The 21,646-nt window shown below is 47.2% G+C and overlaps 2 protein-coding genes and 1 long non-coding RNA gene across 3 annotated transcripts; 1 reads left to right on the forward strand and 2 right to left on the reverse strand.

Annotated features, from left to right (window-relative positions):
* Nucleotides 1-2,048: 2,048 nt before the first annotated feature.
* Nucleotides 2,049-2,951, forward strand: LOC101779215. Its single transcript, XM_004986803.1, has 2 exons — nucleotides 2,049-2,238; nucleotides 2,356-2,951. Exons 1-2 carry the CDS (start codon nucleotides 2,049-2,051, stop codon nucleotides 2,949-2,951), a joined length of 786 nt encoding a protein of 261 aa, XP_004986860.1.
* A 302-nt stretch (nucleotides 2,952-3,253) lies between these two features.
* On the reverse strand, nucleotides 3,254-7,207 carry LOC111255786. The gene is made up of 4 exons (XR_002675741.1): nucleotides 7,050-7,207; nucleotides 5,870-5,974; nucleotides 4,100-4,515; nucleotides 3,254-4,006 (listed from the first exon to the last, which is right to left on the reverse strand). It is a non-coding gene; the product is annotated as an uncharacterized LOC111255786 (long non-coding RNA).
* A 614-nt stretch (nucleotides 7,208-7,821) lies between these two features.
* On the reverse strand, nucleotides 7,822-8,907 carry LOC101768786 (ethylene-responsive transcription factor ERF026). The gene has a single exon (XM_004983813.3). The coding sequence runs from the start codon at nucleotides 8,646-8,648 to the stop codon at nucleotides 8,109-8,111; it is 540 nt and encodes a 179-aa protein (XP_004983870.1). The 5' UTR covers nucleotides 8,649-8,907; the 3' UTR covers nucleotides 7,822-8,108.
* Nucleotides 8,908-21,646: the final 12,739 nt, after the last annotated feature.

Raw genomic sequence — 21,646 nt, forward strand, 5'->3', positions numbered from 1 at the left:
ATGGGTGGCCATTGTTGAACAGCACGACGAGCAGGAGTTCGTCGTTGCAGCTCACAAAATGTGCCGCACGCGTGCCGTGCAGCTTCTTGCCGCACCTGCGGTTGCACAGCATGTTAAGCAGAGAGACAGCGTGCATGCTTTGGAGGAGCATCGGCGGAGAATTCGTCCCGAGGTTGAGGCCGTAGATGGCCAACCTCTTCGAGTAGTCCATGCAGTACATTTTGCCTCCGAGAAAAGCAACGCTGTGGAGTCTCTCACTGGTGTATACCCTGTCGGCCGCCGCGCTCCACGCGCGGTCCCCGGGCCGCCAGAACAAGATGTCACGGTGAAACTCGCTCCTGACCTGAGTCGCGACGGCCAGCCAGCTTGACGACGACGAGGCGAGCGGGTCAGCGGAGATGAAGACCTGGACGACGCAGGCCAGGGGCGGGAGCGGGATCTCGGCGCCGGAGCGGGGCTCCCACAGCACGAGCCGCGTGGGGGACCGCTCGTCGTCGGCCAGGGCTAGCCAACCGCGCGGCGTGCCGCAGCAGTACGGGAGGCCCGGCGGGGTGGCGAGTTGGACGCGCTTCAGGCCGGCGGGAAGCCAGTGGGAGCAGTCGCCGAGCGGGCCAACCCTTATCGGCTTCGCGCGGGTGGCCACGACCCATGGGCGAAAGGGCGCGACGGGGACAGGCGCGCGCCAGTGGTGACACACCTGGCGGACGTGGAGAACGTCGTCTGCTGAGGTTAGGCGGCTAGAAACTAGCCGGAGGAAATCAGCGGGGAGGGAGGACCAGCCGCCGCCGGCCATCGCAAAGGGGAAAGGACGGCCTTTTTCCTTGTAGAGCTCGGGAAAGTGATTTGCCCCCACCGCCCGACCCTCCTACCTTTTTTAAAAAAAAAACAACCCTCCTATTTTAAGACCCATTAATGCGCTTCAGTTTTTTCTTTGGACACTAAGAGCAACTTCAACAGATTCCCAAAAAATTCTTCCCCAAAACGAGGTATTGGGGGCTATGCTAAAACAATTTTTCCTAAAAAATATATCAGCCCACAGCAGATCGCTAAAAACTACTCCCCAATAATTTAAAAGAGGCCACGTCATCGGATTGGGCCCATTTAGTATCCGTTAATTTTTTTTCTCCAGTACCGGAGCCCGTCAAAAATATCTGGTACCCTACCACGCCGCTGCCCCGCACGGACGCCGCTGCCCCGCACGGACGCCGCCAGCCCCCTGTGCGCACGGTGAAGCTCTGGCGCAGGTCTGGCAGCCCCTAGGATACCTGGTGCATGTGCGCACGGTGAAGCTCTGGCGCAGGTCTGGCAGCCCCTAGGATACCTGGTGCTTCGTCCACGTCCTGGATGTGCGCAGTACCGGTGCTTCCTAGTCCACGTCCTGGATGTGCGCAGTACCCGGTGCTTCCTAGTCCACGTCCTGGATGAAGGTAATCAGTAATGATTAGGCATCATTTGTATTTTGTTTTTTTTTTGCGTCACATGCTATAACGAGGATTCTGTCGTAACGATTGGCCGCCAATTTCTAGGATAAACAGTTGCTTTGATCTCCAACTATAATTCGAGATAGGTGAAAGGGAATTGCTATGAATCGACGAAGCTTTCCGATGCATCTAGTGTTGGATTCGTCGTCAGATGATGACAGTGATGATTTCTTAATCTCTATTACTCATGTGGCCGTGAATGCGAATGAGTCCGATGATGAAACAAAACATCGTGATTCTATCATAGGTCATCAAGTACTTCAGCGAGATAGACAGACGGGGCATCAGAGGTTGTATCAAGATTATTTTTCAGATGATCCTACGTACGGACATAGTTATTTCAGACGACGATATGTAAACAATAGATTTATTTGGACCATTTTAAAAAAAAATTCATATTATACATGTGTCTCATTACTCTTGACATGCAGGTTTCGAATGAGGCGTACACTGTTTGTACGCATATGGAATGCCGTAGAGCAACATGATGAATATTTCGTTCAGAAAAGAAACGCTGCCGGTGTGCTTGGCCTTTCTAGTCTGCAAAAGATTACCGCAGCATTTCGGATGTTAACTTATGGAGTAGCAGCTGATGCTACAGATGATTATATCCGTATTGGTGAGAGTACTGCTATTGAGAGTCTGAGAAGGTTTGTCAGTGCTGTTGTTGAGATTTTTGGAGATGAGTACTTGAGATCACCTAATGAAGATGATACTGCTAGATTACTTGCCATTGGAGAGAGTAGAGGTTTTCCTGGTATGCTTGGGTCGATTGATTGTATGCATTGGAGGTGGAAAAATTGTCCTTCGGCATGGCAAGGTATGTATACCGGGCATGTGCATGAGCCTACAATTATACTTGAAGCTGTTGCAGATAAAGATCTTTGGATTTTGCATGCTTTCTTTGGGATGCCTAGTTCCCACAACGACATCAACGTTTTGCACCGGTCTTCTTTATTCGCACGGCTAGCTGAAGGTCAAGCTCCAAAGGTGAATTATACCATTAATAATAATGAATATACAATGGGTTATTATCTTGCTGATGGCATATATCCCTCGTGGGCTACAATTGTGAAGAGTATACCTGAACCACAAGGTAGCAAGAAGAAATATTTTGCAACTGCCCAAGAAGCTTGTAGGAAGGACGTGGAACGAGCATTTGGGGTTTTACAGTCTCGTTTCGCTATCGTTAGGGGGGCAGCTCGATTTTGGGATCAAGACACCATCGGACAAATCATGAGGGCTTGTGTCATTATGCACAACATGATAGTTGAGAATGAGCGCGATGAGGGAGATGATTTAAATTATGATGGGGTGGGAGAAAAGGTGAATATTTCTCACGATGAAACACCTGAACTTGAGGAGTTTATTAAAAATTACAGGAATATAAGGGACAAAGATATTCACAATCAGCTTCAAGATGACCTCATTGAGCACCTGTGGCAACATCATCCAGACCTCTACAAATGATTGTCTATAGTTCATAGTAATTGTCCGGATTTTTTGCTACGTTATGCTTCAATAATTTTGTTACGTTATATTTTTTTTAGTTTGAGATAAACCATACAGACATACATAATTCTCTTTCAATAATTGTTACTTTCATAGTCATTCAGTCTCCATGTATTGCTTCTCCAGTGCCAAGTAAATGCGCTACACATCATCTGGTCAATCGGCACTAGCATGGTACATAATTCAGTTTTTCACGGTACTAGCAGCAAATACTTTCACCGAGTATTTATTTTCAAAAATAGCACAGGTACAAGACCATATCCATGCACTCACGGCAATTAAATTGACATTAATTTATGTCACCAACCACTCACAGAGCGATAGACATATAATAGATAATAGCTGAGTAAATAGGTTCCAAAGTGAATAAAACAAGTCTGTAGTTGGAAAATAGTTCCTAAATCAACAAAACACAAACATGATAGTAATTAAGCACTAGGCATAGATAGTCGGCTCATGATCTCAGCCCGCAAGGACATGTAGTATTTCTTTTGTTCATCTGGCATGGTAGTAAGGTCCATGGTCATAATCCTCTCTTCATCCCTCCTTTTCTGCAACTGGACCTCCTGGCTCCTCAGCTCAATAAGTAGTTTTTCATTTGCAACTCGATCCTGTTCAAGAGCAAATGCTTTGTTGAACCTCTCCTCTTTTTTTAGCTCCTTCTCCCCATCAATTTCTTTCTTCTGTACCCACATATTTTCTAAGGTTGTTGTCACACTTTTTTTCTTCTCTTGTAGCAGTGCTGCTTTTGCCTTCTTCTTACCAATTGGCCTTGTCAGTGCATTATCTTCTATGCCTTGAACCTCACCTTCTCCTAATTCACTTGGTAAACTTGCACTTGGGCCAGCATTTGAGCTTGTCTTCTGCTTCTTGTTAGATGTTTTACCAACAGCCAATTCATCAATTTTAGCAAGCCATTTTGGTTGTGTTCTCAGCTTATTCCAGCAATGCATGAACTGGAATGCTCTTTGATGTTCGTCTTCAGACTTGTACAAAGCACATGCCTTTGCAACCTGCACACACCAACATCCAAGGGATATTCATATATGATATATAAACATAAAATAGTCGAAATAAAACCTGGTACTGCATAGTGAGTAAAGTACCTTATCTTATATTGTAGTACCACTCTGACGTCTTAACTCAATTCGTGATAGACATCCACAAAATTTGTTCACAGCTTTTTGTATGGTCTCCCACCGATGCATCAGCGAATTCATGGTACGCGTAGAGGGGCACGTCTTGTGTTCATTGAAGTACTCATATATACGAGACCAATACTTGGCACCTTTTTGATCTTTGCCTACGACCGGATCCAAGCTTACATTCAGCCACCCAGAAACCAAAACCTCATCTTCGTGGTCACTGAAATTCTTGGATCTCTTATGGTTTGGCCTCGCGGAAGGAGCTGCTGGAACTTCTTCAATTGCCTGTGACTGTTGGTCAACATATGTGTTGCTATAATTATGAAAATCCCCTTGATTGGTTTCATCCGTCATCATGTTGGAAAAATATCCATTTCCTGCAAGCATTTAATCACTGATAAGCTGATGAACAGAGGTTCCTGGAAAAAAATGGACAGACAGCTAGTTCATGGAACATGTTCTCTCTATAATCCATCCTCTAGTAAAGTTAGCTGTCAGCACATAAATGTCAGTACCACTTAAGAGGATAATAACTAAGTAAAGGCCGGTTAAGAAAGAGTTGTGAGAAGATGCCATTGGTAACATGTCTAAAAAGGTGCATCTGTTGGAACCTGTGCAGCTCTGTGTATTTTTCATCTGTTCACACACAGAGATCTATGTTTTTAAACTAGCTGTAATTCCAGTTTGCGACTGAAGTAGAGGTTTCATTTGTTCTCACACAGCATCTGAAGTAAATATTCTTTTCTACAGTCTTCTTTTTTTTTTTACAATACACAGGAGAGGTGTTGTGTATATTTGTAGTTCTTTTGTAGTTTGATTTTGACCAGCACCATGTTGAACCTACCTTCCATAATCTGTCTTTGGTTGGAAAATGCTTCAGTGAACCAGTTGTAATTGAGTTTATTTGTATGAAAAAACCAATCACATTTGAATATGATGGGGAACACACAAGTCATCTGCTACAAAACCAAACACTATATCGCTTACTTCACTGTAAATTAGATTTATGATATCTAAGAGCTCATTATGTCTGTGTCTGTAGGTGCCTTTTAAATGCCTAACATAGCAGCCTTTCTTTTTTTGGAGAGTTGGATATTAGCTACAGTTCTGACTTCCTGGTGTTGTTATTTGAAAGATAAATGCCTAAAATAAACCTAGTACTTTGTAATGGCGTTCTTAATAATTTTAGAGCCTTTATTTGTTGAAATATTCATTGTTGGATGACTAATCACTTGAGAAGGATCATGGTGTATATCTGATAGACGTCTCTTGTTGACCATGTTCAGTCATGACCAAGAAAGGAATGGCATTTTCATAACATGTTACAATAATTTATAGCCACACATTTGGTTTAATCTTGCTTTGTGTTCTCCAATATTCAGATGACATAGTTTTTTTTTAATACTTGAGAAGGATCATGGTCATGGGTATTTATCTGGTAGATCAAGCATCAAGCACATAGGCCAGCACTCAGCATTTCAGATGCACCATAAAAATAATGCACAGCATCAAGCACATAGTAACATCAGCAGCTCAGGGAAGACTAGTACAAGAACTACAAGATATGACGGGTAACATAAGGCTTAAGACTTTCAGCACGAAAGTACAGCCACCATTTTCAACTAATTAGATGCTAACTTGGCTACAGCAGCAATCACAACCGAACAGCTTCAACATAGACTTAAAATATGAATTTGATTGATGAATTTCAACAAAACATGAGAACCATACCGTTCAGAAAAGTGTTGCCATCGGCCATGTGCTCAAAAGATGCAGAGGGGGTATCGCTACCAAGGTACTGCTGCACCAGGGGATCATTGTCGTCGCCGGCAAAGCCTACCATCGGAATACATGGTGGTCGTAAGTATATGGTAATATTACTTAGAGAATGGTTGTAAGTATACCAAAAGAACTACAATACTTGACTGCTGCGGCATGTAATTGATTGCTCTGTGAAGGAATAAGTTAAAACACATTTCAACTGAAGAAATTGAACTTTCATCAGAGTCTGAAATGTTCATGTTTGGATTGCACACTGAAATTCAGAACTGACTTGAAGCAACACTACATGGAGCTTTACAACTTTCAAATGACCTTTTACAACATAGCCTTGAATCATGCAACTTTTAGGATGTCAATTAAGAGAGATTGTAAGCTGAGTTCAAGGTTAGCAACAGATAACTTCAAGGCTTATCACTGGAACAACTCATCTCTAGCTATACAACACACCACAACATGAAACAATACATGCTCGCCAATTAAAAAAACATGGAATATTAGGACTGCTGATCTATCCTTTTGCTTTGACAATTTCTGTTGGTTTGATATAATTTTTTGGCATGCCATCCTTTTCAGAAAAAAAAACTAAAGGTTAGTTTGAATATAAACTAACAAATGGAATTATCAAGAACTAATTGCATGATTCATAAATGACATGTACTAAAAATATGAAGGCTGAGCTCACACTGATCACTTGTTCCATAACAACTGATAGTACCATTTTCTAGATGACTTCAGCACTTGATTATATCCTTTTGCTGCAAATTTGTGAGCTTATAAGTGCAATGCTTGTGGGTTCAAAAAAAAAACTCCTGCCACCACTGCTGCAGTGTAGCTTCACTACACAATGAGGTGCACACGATGTGTGAAATGTCAGATCAAAGTAATCTCAAACTTCTTCCCTAATTTAAAGAATTTGGTTGCTACATAATAAAGTAATTTTTTTGTAATCTATGGGATGAGCAGAGAGCAGCAGGCATGGCATGCACGCAAGGCAAGGAACAAATTAATCTTCATTTTGCTCAATTTACAATTTCAGCCTAGCTACAATTCCCTAACACATCGATCTCATTCACGAGGTCCTAACACAAGAAGTACCAGATTCTGAAGTGTGTTCCACCAAGATACTCACCGCCGGCAAATTGCAAATCTTGGACACCGCCGTTCCATTGGGCGTTGGGGCCGCCGACGGCCATGACCCGACGCATCTGCTGCCTGCCGCGCCGATCTTGAACTTGCCGGACGGGAGCACTCGACATTGGCGGAAGACGTGCGGGGGGCACCGGCCGGGGCGGCTCCGGCCGCCGGGCGGCCTTCAGCCGGCAGCGGCCGCGGGGCCTTCGGTTGGGCGCCGGGCGGGCGGGCGCCGGGCGCCCTTCGGCCGGGCGCGGCCGCGGAGCCTCCGGGCGGGCGGGCGCCGACCAGCGCGGCTCCGGCCGCCGGACGGCCTTTGGCCGAGCGCGGGCGCAGGGCCGTCGGGCGGGCGGCCACCGGACGGGGGGGCGCGGCCGCGGGGAGCTTGGGGCCGGGCGCGGGCGCGGGACCGCCCACCGGTCAGCGAATCTTGAGCGCCGCCGCCGCTGCCTCCGCACGGGAAAATGGCGCGCGCGGTAGAAAAAAAAGGCGCGCGACTCCTGATCTGGGCGCGCGAGAAAGGGATTGGGGAAGGAGAGCGCTCCGGATATTTGCGGAAGAAACAGACGTGGATGCGGGTGGCTGTAAATATACGGGAGTTTTAGGGGAGCTGTTGGAGCTACTTTTTTAATTATTTTTCCCTATTTAAGATTTTGGGGAAGTTTAAGGGATCTGTTGGAGTTGCTCTAATCCGAGTCTGTCAGCGCCTCAGCGGCGTTTAATGTGCTACGAAATTGCAGTAGAGTACTAGGAGAAGAGACGTCAAAGAACAAGGTCTTTTTCTGAATTGTTGCCATGGAAGTGGAACTCATGGCTTACTACGTGACACGTGTGTATCGGTGTGCCTGTGCCGTGTCAGCATCACCCATTTCACGTCCATGCTACGCAACGTACGTACAAGCGCGTCGCAGAACGTACATGTTTTGCCCTCTGTCCACATCAGGTGTGATCCAACACGCACGCTCCCATTCGCCAACACAACGTCGTGGCGCGCGTCGTTTCCTCCATCTAACACCACCTTCCACTACGGCAAGCAGCGTCACTGCTAGCCAGCGCATCAGGAGTGATCCCACAGGCTGACGCCTTCCTCGTCGGCTTCCATCATCGGCGCCGCCGCAGGGCCGAGCGCGGGCGGGCTCATCATCAGCCCCTCCGCCATGCTCATCATCAGCCGCGGCATCTCGAACAGGTCGTCCTCGTCCACGACGCCGCCCGCCGCCATGGCGTCGCCGCTGTCGCCGCGGAGCTCGTGATGATGATGACGACGGCCGTCCATCGCCGCCGCGGCCGCGGCAGCCGCGGCCCGGACGTCCTCGGCGGAGGCGGATGCCGGCGCCGGGCGTGAGCGCGCGGCGTCGGGGAAGTTGAGCGCCGTGCCGGCGCCCCGCAGCGCCAATGCGGCGGCGTCGTAGGCCGCGGCGGCCATCTCGGGCGTCGGGTACGTGCCCAGCCAGATCCTGCTGGGCTTCCGCAGCTCGCGGATCTCCGACACCCACTTCCCCGCCCGGAGCCGCACCCCGCGGTACACCGGGTGCCGCGTCTCCGCCCGCGCGCGCCGCCCGCAGGCCCTCTGCTCCTCCAGCCTCCGCTGCTCCATCCAAGATCACCAACCACTCAACCAGCACGAACACTCCCGGTCAGACAACACCCGCTCTGCATTGCACCCAGCACACGCCCGAGACAACCGTGGCTAGAACAACACTGCAACCACAGCTAGTAGCCGCATGCACGACACGACGAAGCCCAAGCTGAGCAAGTGACGGCAGATTGGCAAGGCTTGCGATGATGTGATCAACCAGAGCCCAGAGGATAGTCTAGCTATCTAGCCAGCAGACTACTATTTACTGCTATCCCCTAGCAGCTAGCGTACGTCCAAATGATCGATCTCGGGAGGGTTTAAAAAAACCGGGGAGGCGGCCGGAGTTGGTGAAAACATTCTCGACGCGAGCACGAGGTGACGGAACGCGTTTATTTCCTGCCCGCTCAACGCTCAACTAGAGGTTAGCTGTGAAGCACAGCTCGAACAAAAAGCGTGGGCCTCACCGAGCTTTCCGTCGGCCCGGCCAACCGGAGCTCGCCACCTCGCCGCGCCGGGGTTGCCATCTCAGGCCTCGGAAAAGCCGCTTTTTCTGCTAGTGCGCGACGAGGTTAGCAGTACGATCCCCTCGCCTGGGGGTCATCCAGGTGGCTTCGTCCCCAGCTCCGGTTCTGATTCGACGGGCGCTGGACGGGTGATAACGTGACATGAACCCACTGATCTGGGGTTTGGTTTTGACCCGTTCAAGGACAGTATAATAAGGGGGTTCATCACGTAAAGGTGAATCGAGTAGACGATGATGATGCGCGGTTCTTTTGTTTTCTTCTGCCACCTACCATATCCAGTACTAGATTACGCGGGCGGTGCTGCGGCTTTGCATGGCCAGATATTTCTGCCTGCGATTGGCGAGGAGGAAATCTGTGAAACCTCTGTAGCTCTCCATGCTCGTGCGTGTGTTCATATGCTTGAGCTGGAAAGCACGTGCTGTCGATTTCAGCTCTTTTCAAACGCGGTAGCCCGACGGTCACAACTCGTAAGCCGCTAGCCGCCTGAATAAGCTCTGAGAGAGAGTTCACTGAAACTGAATCACGACATCAAACTATGCATGACAAACTTGTATCTAGATATATAACAAAAGTTGTGTATCAAGAAAAACTAAAACGAATTGTAGTTTAGAACGGAGGGAGTGCATGGTTGGGTGCATGCCTGTTCAAAAGAAGGTCTCTCTGTGTGTTTGTCTCTCGATCCATCGATCGCGGAGAGAGGTCTAAATTCAACTGCAAGTAACCAGCTTCGGCGATCACGTTTATCTCTGATCCGCGAATAGCCAGGCAACATGCGCGGCTCAATCTAGGCCATATATGGTTCCCCAAGTGGTGGGTGTGCGTTGTTTGTGGGTGTTGGGACCGGAAGAATTTAGCAGATGGGTGCCCGCAGGCCCACATTGTGATGACGCTGCAATCCATATTAGCATGCATAGAGTAAAGTTTAATCCAACCATTTCTGCTTGCATTATTGCTCCCCTCTTGTTCTTATCCTCCAAATAGTATTGTCAACATCCGGAAGGGAAGGCTTTTGTTTCTTGTTTTTCTTCTTCGCAGTTTTGGCAGCCTCATGCATGTTCTGCAAGCTTCCTGAAGCTGACCAGGTCTAAAGAACGCTACCACCCAAGGTGCAGGGACGACAATGCCTGAACTTATGTGCCTCTATCCAACGCACGCACATAGACGTTGTGCAAAAGTTTAGCGAAAATATCTAAATTACATTCACACATCCACAAAAAGAGTGATGGTTTAGTATTGAGTGTTTGAATATTTCTAGGGCAACGATAAGGTACTCCGATTACCTCCTAAGAGGTACTAAGAGTTAAAATAAATCTAAGCGAGAAATAAAATAATTATTTCCTTTTAATTGCACGTTTTTGTTGAGTATACACATTTTTTAAAGTTGTAACGGGACCTCAAAATTGCCTTTATTCGAGTGGAGAAAGGTATACAAGTCACGTCAGGGATTGTATTGATTTTTTGTCACGTTAAAAAAACAGTTACAATATAATCACGTTAGTGATCGGATCACCTTTTCCTTTTGGACGTTGCGAAAGAAATGAGAGCGTTCGTTTATGCCACGTTCCAACAAAAGAAGTTAGAAGAATCACGTGGCAAGTTAGATCTAATATATATGAAGGTAATTTCCATGTTTATCCTATTTAAAATAAAAAATATAAATATATATTTCTCCTAAGATGTATGGTCCACAGTAATTTCGGAGTACCTCAGCAAAACCCTCCTAAGTAAGAGTTCAACTTAGTAATGAAGTTGTATGCCTGTATCTTAATGTTCTGCCGATTACATCTCATCTCCCAATGTGCTTGACCCTGAAGTGAATGTGCAATAACAACATCACTCTATCTGTCTGAGCTTTATCCAAAAAAAAAACTGAGCTCCAAAAAAAGTCATCAATTACAGTTGGAGTAGCACATGTTTTTTATGAGCTCCAACACAGAAATTCATTCCTGCTGCATGTAATACTTTTTCCTTACTTTTGCAAAGAGGAAGGTGCAATAAGTAAGTGTGCTTCATATGTATTTACTTGTTAATATCTGGTGTATTGAATATGAGAAGGTTCTAGACAGGAAACACATGTTTGCCGTGTTTTAATCATATTGCCTGCTACAGCTTCTTGAATATGTTAGACTTGTGATGCAAAGGTCTATGATTCGTTGTACTAGAATATGATGACTTGATGTTTGCCACTTGCCTTAAAGTAAAATATAGATCCAATCTGAATATTACTTGCAATTAATGTGCTTAATTAGTACTTTGATCACCTTAATTTCAGCCAAGTCAAAAGGACTTGTGCACTAATTAAAAACTTTGTGTTCACATGTGATGTTTGCTCATGGACTAATTATGTCCTCATTATATCGTAAACAATTAAAAAAATTTATCACCTAAATTGGAACCACCGTATTGCTCACGCGTGGACCCACCTATCATGTATTTGAGAAAGAGGATAGGGTGCAAATTCATGAAAATTGAGAGTTAGAAAATGTTTCTGCCCGAAAACCAAATTTTTTTCTTACCGCGACTCCCTTTACCCGCTGATCGTACCCGCGTCTTGTCCGCGTCGATCACGAACAAATTCACGCCCGCCGCACGTGGCCCATCCATCTGACTTCCGACCATCCCCATTCGCACTACCCCTTCAACCCTCCTCATACGAGGTACCCGCTCCGTCGCTGGATCCGGATCGGGTGCGGGTGCGGGTTCGTCTTCCATGAGCGTCGTCGCCGTGTCCCGTGTGCGGGCTTTGACCTCCATGCAAAGAATGCCCAGGCACGCACCAATCTCCCGTTCCATAACACCGTACGTCCATCTACTGCACCAAGCGCACTGTCAGTCTTACGTTCTCGTGGATCCACCTCGATCCGCGGGTCCGCCTAGGTCTGCACCAGTGCAGATGGCACACTTTACAATTTGACATACTCCTCCGTGCCTGTGCGTTGAGTGCTGCTAGCAGCCTGCAGTTGCAAGGAGCAACATGCCGTCCAAGAAATTGGGCGGGCAGCTCGCAGGAGATTTCGATCATGGGGTAAGATTTCGATGTAATATATTCACTACGACTGATTGATTAAGTGGTAAGATTATTCTTCTACCCTCCGGATCCCATCTAAATTCAAACGTCGGTGTGATTGTAAAACGTTGATTAATTCATCTGCTTGCTTGTTCCCTTTTGCCTCTGTTTATTAATCAAGCAATGTATTGCTCTTCAGTATTCATGAGTGACACAAACAAAGCTCATGAGAGCAAAAACTGAAACACTGGAAATACTCCATGTATTAAATGGCAAGTACGTACAGAATCATTCTTTTTATGTGTTGAGGTGCTGCCAATTGAGCCGACGTCAATGTACATACGTTTTGTTGACATAGCAGGTTCCAGGTTGGCAAGCTGAGAACGGCGTTGGCCGGAGGTCAAGCACCTGCGGGCTGCGGCAGCATGACCACCTGCTGGTTGTTTTCCTTGGAGCGCGGGAGGCCCTGGTGGTGAATCTACGGGGGTGTTTGGAAGCACTCCACTTCAGAAAAAATTGCTTCACTCCATCAACTCCAAAATTTTTGAAGCCAAACGCGTCTAGATCCAGCAACTCCGGCTCCAGGAAAAAGGTGGAGCAGGGGGTAGATCCACGTTTTCTATGGAGTACCTCAAGAGGTGCTCCAAAAACCTCCTTTTCAGACCTCCTTATGGAGTTGGGGTTATTTACCCACCATTGCCACTTGTTACACAAGTTACCGGTTTGTTTCTGATTTTTCTATCTCCTCCGTCGTCTCCGTTTCCTTCTCCCACGGGGCGCAGGCCGGCCGGGGGCGAGCTCCCCCGCGGCGGCGCGGCCAGGGCGCAGGCCGGCCGGAGCGAGCTCCCGTGGGAAGCGGGCGTCATGCGCGGCGACACGGGCGGCAACGGAACAACCCGTTTGATCGATCGATTCCGCGAGCGGCCGACAGGCGGGCATGGCGGTCGTGGTGTCGGCGGCGACGGCAAGCTGGGAGATGCGAGTGCTGGCAGTGCTGGGACGGTGAGCGCGCGCCGTTCCGCGTGCTCGTCCGCGCGTGGGATCTGTACGTGAGCCGGATGGCGGCGTGCGCGGGCGGCTGCGGCCAGTAGGAGGCCCGGTGGGGCTGGTGGCGATGCCGCGGTCCCAGAGCCACGAGTTCTACCGGTCGGTAGCGGGGCCAATGATGACGTACAGGAGCTCATCAGGGCAGCCTCCCGCGCCGGCCTGCTCAGGGCACCCAGCGGCGTCGGGTCGTGGAGCCAGAGCGTGGCCATCGGGCGGATCGACGAGGACCCGGGCGTGCGAGTTCGGGCTGGAGGACGGCTCGCTTGGCCTCAACGCCGCCGCCGGTGCAAACGCACTTGAAGCTGGAACGTGGATGGCAGGACAAATCTGATGTTCGTCCTGATAAAAAAAAGAAGCGCAAAAATATGACTCCTATAGCATACTGTATACGTGAAGTACAAGTCCGTCTCTATGTCTCGCTGCCGATTGTTATTTCTTTTCTGTCGAAAGACCTGCCGATAGCAACTGAAAGTGTATGTAGTTCGAAAACGTAAAGCAAAATTATTCTGTTGCTCCAGGGAGGAAGAGAAAGGGTGGAGAGAGGAGAGACAGATATGTGGGTTCGTTGATAAGGGGTAAAATAGGCTATTCACAACAAGTGCTCATATTTTTGGAGCTGGAGCACTACCACCAGCCAAACACGTGCAGCAGCTTCATATTTTTCTGGAGTTGCTGGAGTGGAGCTAGAAAAGTGTGGAGCTGGTGGAATGGAGCTGATTTTTTTGAGTGGAGTGCTCCCAAACAGGCCCTATATATGGAAGGCGCCTTTGCCGCGAGGTTCTGTTTGCGGTGATGAGATTTTTTAAGGGTACATACCACACAACCACGCACACCACACTCATACCAGACGCACACACACGTGCATATCTATACACACGTTACGCACGTTATAGAAGAGATTGGTGAGACTACTGTTCTCGTTATGGAAGTGAGTTGTAATAGAAAGTGTGGCTCATATGAAGGTTAAATATTTGGAGCGCTAGAGCAACAAAAGTATAAGCGTGAGGCACCAGGAGGACGGTTGTGTCCTGGTCGATTTTGGGAGTTGCCTGGCGAGGAGTAGAGTTGCAATGCTATTGATGTAGCATGCTTTAGTATTGTCTGAATTTTATTAACCCACAAATTCACATATTTCTTTACTTTACCATTGCAGGAAGGACTACGGGTAGTGAGAAGATATGATAGTGTTATGCATCATGTATGAATATAATGTTTCTTCTAGGTTCAATCTCCACCCTTTCTTATTTGCATTTTATTAACTATTTATAAAGGAATATCTAGCTTTTTTGCGAAAAGGAATATATAGCTTGTGGTAATATTTTCTCTTGCAAAGTTTTGGATTTCCTATGAATCTAGATTTTCTATTTATAAGAATTTTTAAAGGCACTACCTTAGAAATCTGAGTATTTAAGGAGAAATAAATAATTAAAAAGGCAAAAAAGTTATAATGTGCAGAGGCTGGATGTTTGTAAATGATACAAAGCAGTTTCAGTGTTATGACTTTTTTTAAATGAGTTTTGTGTGTGTACTGTTGGCTATTGGTGACTGTTAGAATAGGTCAGAATCCCGTGTCTTTTTTTTAATGCTCTAGAGTCTTGGTTTGTAAAAGGAAGGCTAATAGGTCCGACAATTACTGCAAATATGTATACGTAATTAATTTTACTTGGTAATTCATCCAATTAAAAGAGTTATTAGAGGTATTTTGAACTTTTAGTATTGGTACTATCTTGTCTATAATTTTTTAAATGAATAATGAGGACGGAGGGAGTAATCATTAATATATCTCTATCCTTGGGTGAAAATAGAGTTACAATTTTAGTACATATCGTAGACAACAAGATTGTGATGGGCCTAAATTAAAAAGAACGGGCCAACTGAAGTTTGGGTTTCTTCAAGTAAGCAGGCCAAAATTTGATGAGCCCGAGCCACTTATCACACATAGGCACATAGCCCATGGAAGACTTTTGTGCAACTTCAGCCCATTTTCTTAGATGAAGAAAAATACATACCCAAATTGGGCGGGTTTCGTTTGTTTGCTGGCTGGGCTAGACTATCCATGCTCGCATCGGCGGGCCAATTTAGCTCACTCTAAGTGGTGAGAAAAAAAAAAGCTGAAAACCACAAGCTCTTTATGAGCTTGCAGCACATCCAATGATCCAAACGACTTGTCAATGCCAATTTCTTGCTTAGTTAGAGGATGCTTGGTTCCACGGACTAAAGTTTAGTGGCTGTCATATTGATTAGGAGAACTAAACATGAGCTAATTATAAAACCAATTGCACAGATGGAGACTAATTCGCGAGACGAATCTATTAAGCCTAATTAGTCCATGATTTGACAATGTGATGCTACAGTAAATATGTGCTAATCATGAATTAATTAGTCTTAATAGATTCATCTCGTGAATTAGCCTCCACCTATACAATTGGTTTTGTAATTAGTCTATGTTTAATACTCTTAATTAGTATCTAAACATTCGATGTGACAGGAACTAAACGTTAGTCCGTGGAACAAACACCCCCTTAGATAACATAGTACTAGCAAAAGATCCAAACATGCCTTTTATTTCAGTCTCTCTATGGGACATGTAGCCAACCATTCGTTAGCCGAAGGCCACGAAGGAAAAGCTTGCCAATAGATTATGCCAACAAATAACTCAAGTTCATGTGACTTACTTTCTCCGTTCAAAATTACAATACGTTCTCCTACATCAAATTGTTTGATCTTAACCAAATTTATTGAAAAATACACAAACATCTACAATTTTAAACTACTTTCATTATGGATACTCCACGTAACTATTTGATATTGTAGATGTAAATATAATTTTTTAGTTAAAGTTAGATAAATTTATCGGGTGATGAAAAAATGACTTATAATTTGAAAAATAAGAGTAATAACGAGAGGAAAAACCTAAATACGCAACCTATTAAAAACACCCACCTTTGGAAATAAATAAGAAAGAAACGTGTCATTATCTCTGAACCATGATGATAGTGCACCTGATTTTTCAAATGACTCAAAAGTGAAAAGAGAAAAGTGCATGACTATTTTCTCCTCGACAAAAGGGACACAGACACACAGCAGGGACCCTGACCTGACCTGATCCGTGACCGCTTGCAATTTGCAAAGTGGCCATATATCTCTTAGGGCAACCAAAGGTATTTGGACTAACCAAATAGATGGTACCATGTCAGTTGGGCTTAGTGGATACACCAGCACATGTCACATCGGATGTTTGATACTAATTAGGCTAATTACAAAACTAACAAATGGAGTCTAATTCGCGAGACGAATCTATTAAGCCTAATTAGTCCATGATTTGACATTGTGGTGCTACAGTAACCATTTGCTAATGATGGATTAATTAGGCTTAATAGATTCGTCTCGCAACACAGGTTTCTACAATAGTTTTATAATTAGCTCATATTTAGTCCTTCTAATTAGCATCGAACATCCGACGTGACAATGCTAAAGTTTAGCACCGAGTATCCAAACACCCTGAACCACAATGCTTAAGGTCTGATGGGCCAGAAAATATGACCCACCAGCAAGTGTTTGTTTCTTTAGTCCCTCCTAAAATTTCTATCACATCGAATGTTTGATACTAATTAGGAGTATTAAATATAGACTAATTACAAAACCAATTGCACAGATGGAGACTAATTGGCGAGACGAATCTATTAAGCCTAATTAGTTCATGATTTGACAATGTGATGCTACAGTAAACATGTGCTAATGATGGATTAATTAGGCTTAATAGATTCGTCTCGTGAATTAGCCTCCATCTGTGTAATTAGTTTTATAATTAGCTCATATTTAGTCCTCCTAATTAACCTCCGAATATTCGATGTGATATGAATTTTAGGAGCTCCTAAAGATCCAAACACCCCCGAAATCACTAAAACAGCCTAACCGCCCCTACCTCCCCTCTCGCGGTTCCTCTTCCTCCCGAGGACCTCTTCCCACCGCGACAGGATCCGGGCGACAACCACCTTCCCTGGTGGCGCCCTCCCATGAGCCAGGCCAAGATCCTCATCAGCAAATCGATCTCGAACCTCCTCATCTTCCCCAAGCTCCGGTCCGGGCTCCTCTTCCCCCAAGCTCCGGTCCAAATACACATATTTAAATTAAAGATCCAAACAACATGATACAATACAACAAGACATCCACTGGTTATTATCTAGGAGGACTTTAAGCATCCTTGGACTGTGAAGACGAAGGTTCCGCTGACCCAGCCTCATCCTTAGGTTTATTTGTGCCGCCTGAAACGGTAGTACTAAGTGGACGTGAAACACCCGGGACTGAGGTTTGAGCATAACGACCACCAAAAGGAGGTTCCTGACCCGCGGCAACCGCTTCTTCATGACGTTGCTGCAAATAACGAAGCATTGCTTTTTCCAACGTGCTCATTTTCTTCGGCTTATGCTGAGGGCCAACTATGATTTTCCCCTTGCCGAAAGAGGAACCACGATCGCCCCCACCATCGCCACTTCCTCCAGTAGCAGAAGCCATCTATGTACAAAAATTCTTTCCTTAGCATTGCAGAAGTTGTTGAACTTGAAGACCGTGATCATCTCGCGAGCATGTTCTCAACTGGGCGGCACCGCACTTTGTCATGAAAGAGGTTAGATGCTACGGAAAAGGGGACACGGTCATGATGTTCGTATCCACTCTTTCTCGTAGAATCGAACCTTCTTCTTGACATACGTTGCTGCTCAGCGGAAAACATCCTCGCAGAGATGAACACGGTATGCAAGTTCAACAAGTATGGATTTGAAAAACTTTATTGAATTTGATAAGATAAACCGTCTAGACAAGGTAGCATCATTCTTAAACCACTGCAAGAATACATACTATATATCACACATCAATCTCACTCACATTCTAGCTCAAAATACCTCTCCATTTTCTACTTCATCACATTCTAGCAATTAATCTTTCCATCTCCAAAGCATAAATCAAAGCATAACACGAGGATGAAGTAGCAAACCTTCACAACACTTATGTTGGCTGAGTGAAATTCCCACGAAAATGAGGGAAAAAACTTCGGTCAGCACCTCCCTTGCTTCGGCACCACCGGAGAGTAGGTGAAGCTCAACTCTCTGTCTATGTGCTGGACTGGCTCGGACTAGAGGAGGAAGAAAGGCCTCTGTCGTGATATATAATGGGGATGAGTTTTTATCCCGGTTAAAAACTCCAACCGAGACAAAAAGGAACACCTTTTGTCCCGGTTGAAAGTTTAGTCCCGGTTGGAGCCTCCAAACGGGACAAAAGGGTGCCGCCACCGACGCCCCGGAACTAGCCTTTAGTCCCGTTGCAATTACCAACCGGGACTAACCCTCCCCTCCATTTTTACCTACCGTGGTGCACCCCCTTTTATTCCGGGCCAACTTTAAACCGGGACAAAAGGGGGCGCATCAAAAGCCAATTCTCTACTAGTGAATGGCAGCCGCTAGACCCGATGAGAATAGCCCCATCGAGCTTTTTCACTTCGAATCCAGGTTCTTTCGGCCGAATCGAGCTCGTTCTTGGCGCTAATCAAGCTAGCCAGGATTTGGCGCTAATCAGACTTCCTTCCACGAATTTGGCTCTGGTGGCAGGAGCCAAGGCGGCCCTCCCCGAGCTCGTGGTGGCCGGCCCTCGTCCAAATTCGCGCTGACGGCGGGAGCAGCACCAGCAGTGGCATCGCCCTGGGAGGGAGTAGAGGTCAGGGAAGAGAAATGATATTTTATTCCATATGGCCGGTTCATGCATATTTGGACCACTTGCGCAATGCTTTTGGGCAACATTAGACACTTATTGATCCTGGTCCACCGAGAATGACGCGACCCCTGCACCCCACAAACGTGCCACACGATAAGCTAAGGCCTTGTTTGAATCCTTGTTAAAATTTAGCGTTTGTCATATCAAATATTCGGATACTAATTAGGAGAATTAAATATGAGCTAATTATAAAACTAATTGTCGAAGTTCTGGACTAATTTGCAAGAATTAATCCATCATTAGCAATCGTTTCGTGAATTAGCCTCCATCTGTGCAATTAGTTTTATAATTAATCTATATTTAATATTAACATTCAATATGATAAGAACTAAAGTTCAGCGGTCAGGAAACAAGCATCCCGGACAAACAGCCTAGCAACGAAAAAGTTGCATGGCGTGGCTCCCACCCGACATGACAAAATAAATGCATGCAATATTCTTGCCGATGCAGAAGAATAAAGGAAAAGCTAGTAAAGCCTAGAAAGGCAATCATTCTAGCGGTGGTGGAACGCGAAGAGGAAATGTTGCTTCTTGCTCTGGACTCTTGGAGTGGAGTCCTGTGGCCTGAGCAAAAGTTGGCTGATCCTTTTCGTTTTTCTCCACGGCAAGCGAGGATCAGAACACCAGAATAGGCCGGTCCGCCAGTAGGTCGCTCACTCGCTTGCGCTGCAGGTCGATCGGTCTCCTTCACCAATTAGATTTGGGATAGAGATCTTGATTTTTTTTTGCAAATGGAGCCAAATAAAGGTGATGTTTTTTTTTACGACCGTGTCTTAGCACGTATTTCATTAAGAAGGAAGCAGATTACAGGCACAAACCTTGAGGTAGCCAAACAGAACTTGGCAAACACAAGAGCACAAATAACTAAAAATAGAGAAACACTGAAGAAAAGACACAGCCAGCAAGCGTCCGAAGCAACAACCACAACAAACTGACAGTAAAAGAAGCACGGGGGGCGGGGGAGGACACCCCCAATCCCGCCACCCTAACAATGCTACCCTAAGAGTTGAACCTACAAAAGGGATACACCGTCGCCAAAGATGCCTAGGGAGAGCAAGCTCGAACTACAAAACGGTGGCGAAAACATCCATCAAACAACACGACCACTGCGGCAAAGCATCCGCCAGAGTAGATGAACGGCGGCAAAGCATCCGCCTGGACCAACTAGTGGTGGCAAAGTATCCACCCAAACAGCATCATGGCGGCAAAGCATCCGCCCAAGCACACGGTGGCAAAGCATCCACCTCAACTAAGAACGGTGGCAAAACATCCACCCAACGACCACAACCTGAGCGGCGAAGCATCCACCCATAGGAAGCACCAACAGCACGACAGGGCGGCAAAGAGTTTGCCAGAAGATAGCAATCCAGGCAACCAAGGCGATAATGGACAATTCAAAACGAAGGCAGGCACAGAAGAAAATTTTCCCCGTGGAGAGTTGACGATGACCACCACCACGACAACTGCAAACTGGCGTGAACTTCCAAGATGACACCTCCAGGGAGAGATACGACGCCACTATCGCCGCCGTCGCCCGACCTACACAGTCAGGGTTTACCCCCAGGAAGCTTGCAGGTGCAGGAGGAGGGAGAGGCAGAAGAATGATGCTTCCAAGGAGGTAAACAGCGTCCGAGGGCATCGCCGTCATCTGCTGCAAGCAAGCAGAGATTTTCTCCTTGCCCCCACCCCCCGAGCACGCCACCAACCTTCCAGAGCCACCGCCACACACCAAGGAGGAATAGTGGTGGCCTACAGCAGTGGCAGCAGCCGAGCTCGCCAGACGCCACCACCGAGGCCCCAAAGCGTGGATCTGGGCACGGCGATGACCGGCAGCCCTTGCGACTCCCGAGTCTCGACTGGCGACTGGTGGCATGCGGATCCGACGGCCGGCGACAACCGGTGGGGGTGCGACAACGACCTCGGTGGGGGCCAGTAGGGAAGAGGGAGATGTGGGGAAGGGCCCTCCCCCGGTAGTATGTGCATCTTCTGCTCCTCCTCCGACTGGTGGCGCGCAGTGGAAGGCGGCAGCCAAACGAACGAACCCTTGGCGAGGCGCAGGTCGCCCTGTCCCATCCCACACCGAGACGAGACGACATGGCAGCGGAGCAAGACAAGGAGGAGCCATTGCGTCAGGGGCCCAAGCCAGGAGGCACGAATCCGAGTCGTAGGGAGGCGGATCCAGTCACCGGTGCCGGCACCCAAGGCTGCCCCGGCGACCAAGGAGGAGGATGACTGACGGTGGAAGCAGGCCCTCCTAGCTTGGGATGCGCGGATCTGAGCCCCGGGACGGTGTATCCAGCGACACCCAAGCCCTCCAGTGGAAGACAGCTAGCGGTCAACTACGGGCGCAAGGCGACCCGAGGAGGGCAGATCCGCGCCGGTGGCAGCGATGCCGGACCCGTCAGCGACACACGCCGGTGGCAACGACGGCAGCAAAAGCAACCAAGCGACCGAGGTTAGGTACGGTGAGAGAGGGAGAGAAGAAGAGGAGGGGAGAGGGTGGCGACACGGACACCAACTTCGGTGTCGCCGCGGGCCGCCACTATCACTGTCGGCGGCAGCCCCCCGACTAGGGTTTGAGGGAGCTCGGCGGCGAGGCTCGGGTCGCCCCCGAGTCGTCCAGGAGAGCGACGCGGGCGTTCGTGAAGCCTAGAATGTCCTTCCTCCACAATA

The sequence above is a fragment of the Setaria italica genome, chromosome IX (assembly GCF_000263155.2).
Source record: "Setaria italica strain Yugu1 chromosome IX, Setaria_italica_v2.0, whole genome shotgun sequence".
NCBI classification, from domain to species: domain Eukaryota; kingdom Viridiplantae; phylum Streptophyta; class Magnoliopsida; order Poales; family Poaceae; genus Setaria; species Setaria italica.

What these genes read in the sequence shown, in the direction of transcription:
- LOC101779215 (XM_004986803.1), top strand. Translation starts at nt 2,049, where the DNA reads ATGTTAACTTATGGAGTAGCAGCTGATGCTACAGATGATTATATCCGT. An exon ending in AGAGAGTAGAGGTTTTCCTG is followed by an intron (nt 2,239 to 2,355) that starts GTATGCTTGGGT and finishes AAGCTGTTGCAG; the next exon opens with ATAAAGATCTTTGGATTTTG.
- LOC101768786 (XM_004983813.3), bottom strand. Translation starts at nt 8,648, where the DNA reads ATGGAGCAGCGGAGGCTGGAGGAGCAGAGGGCCTGCGGGCGGCGCGCG.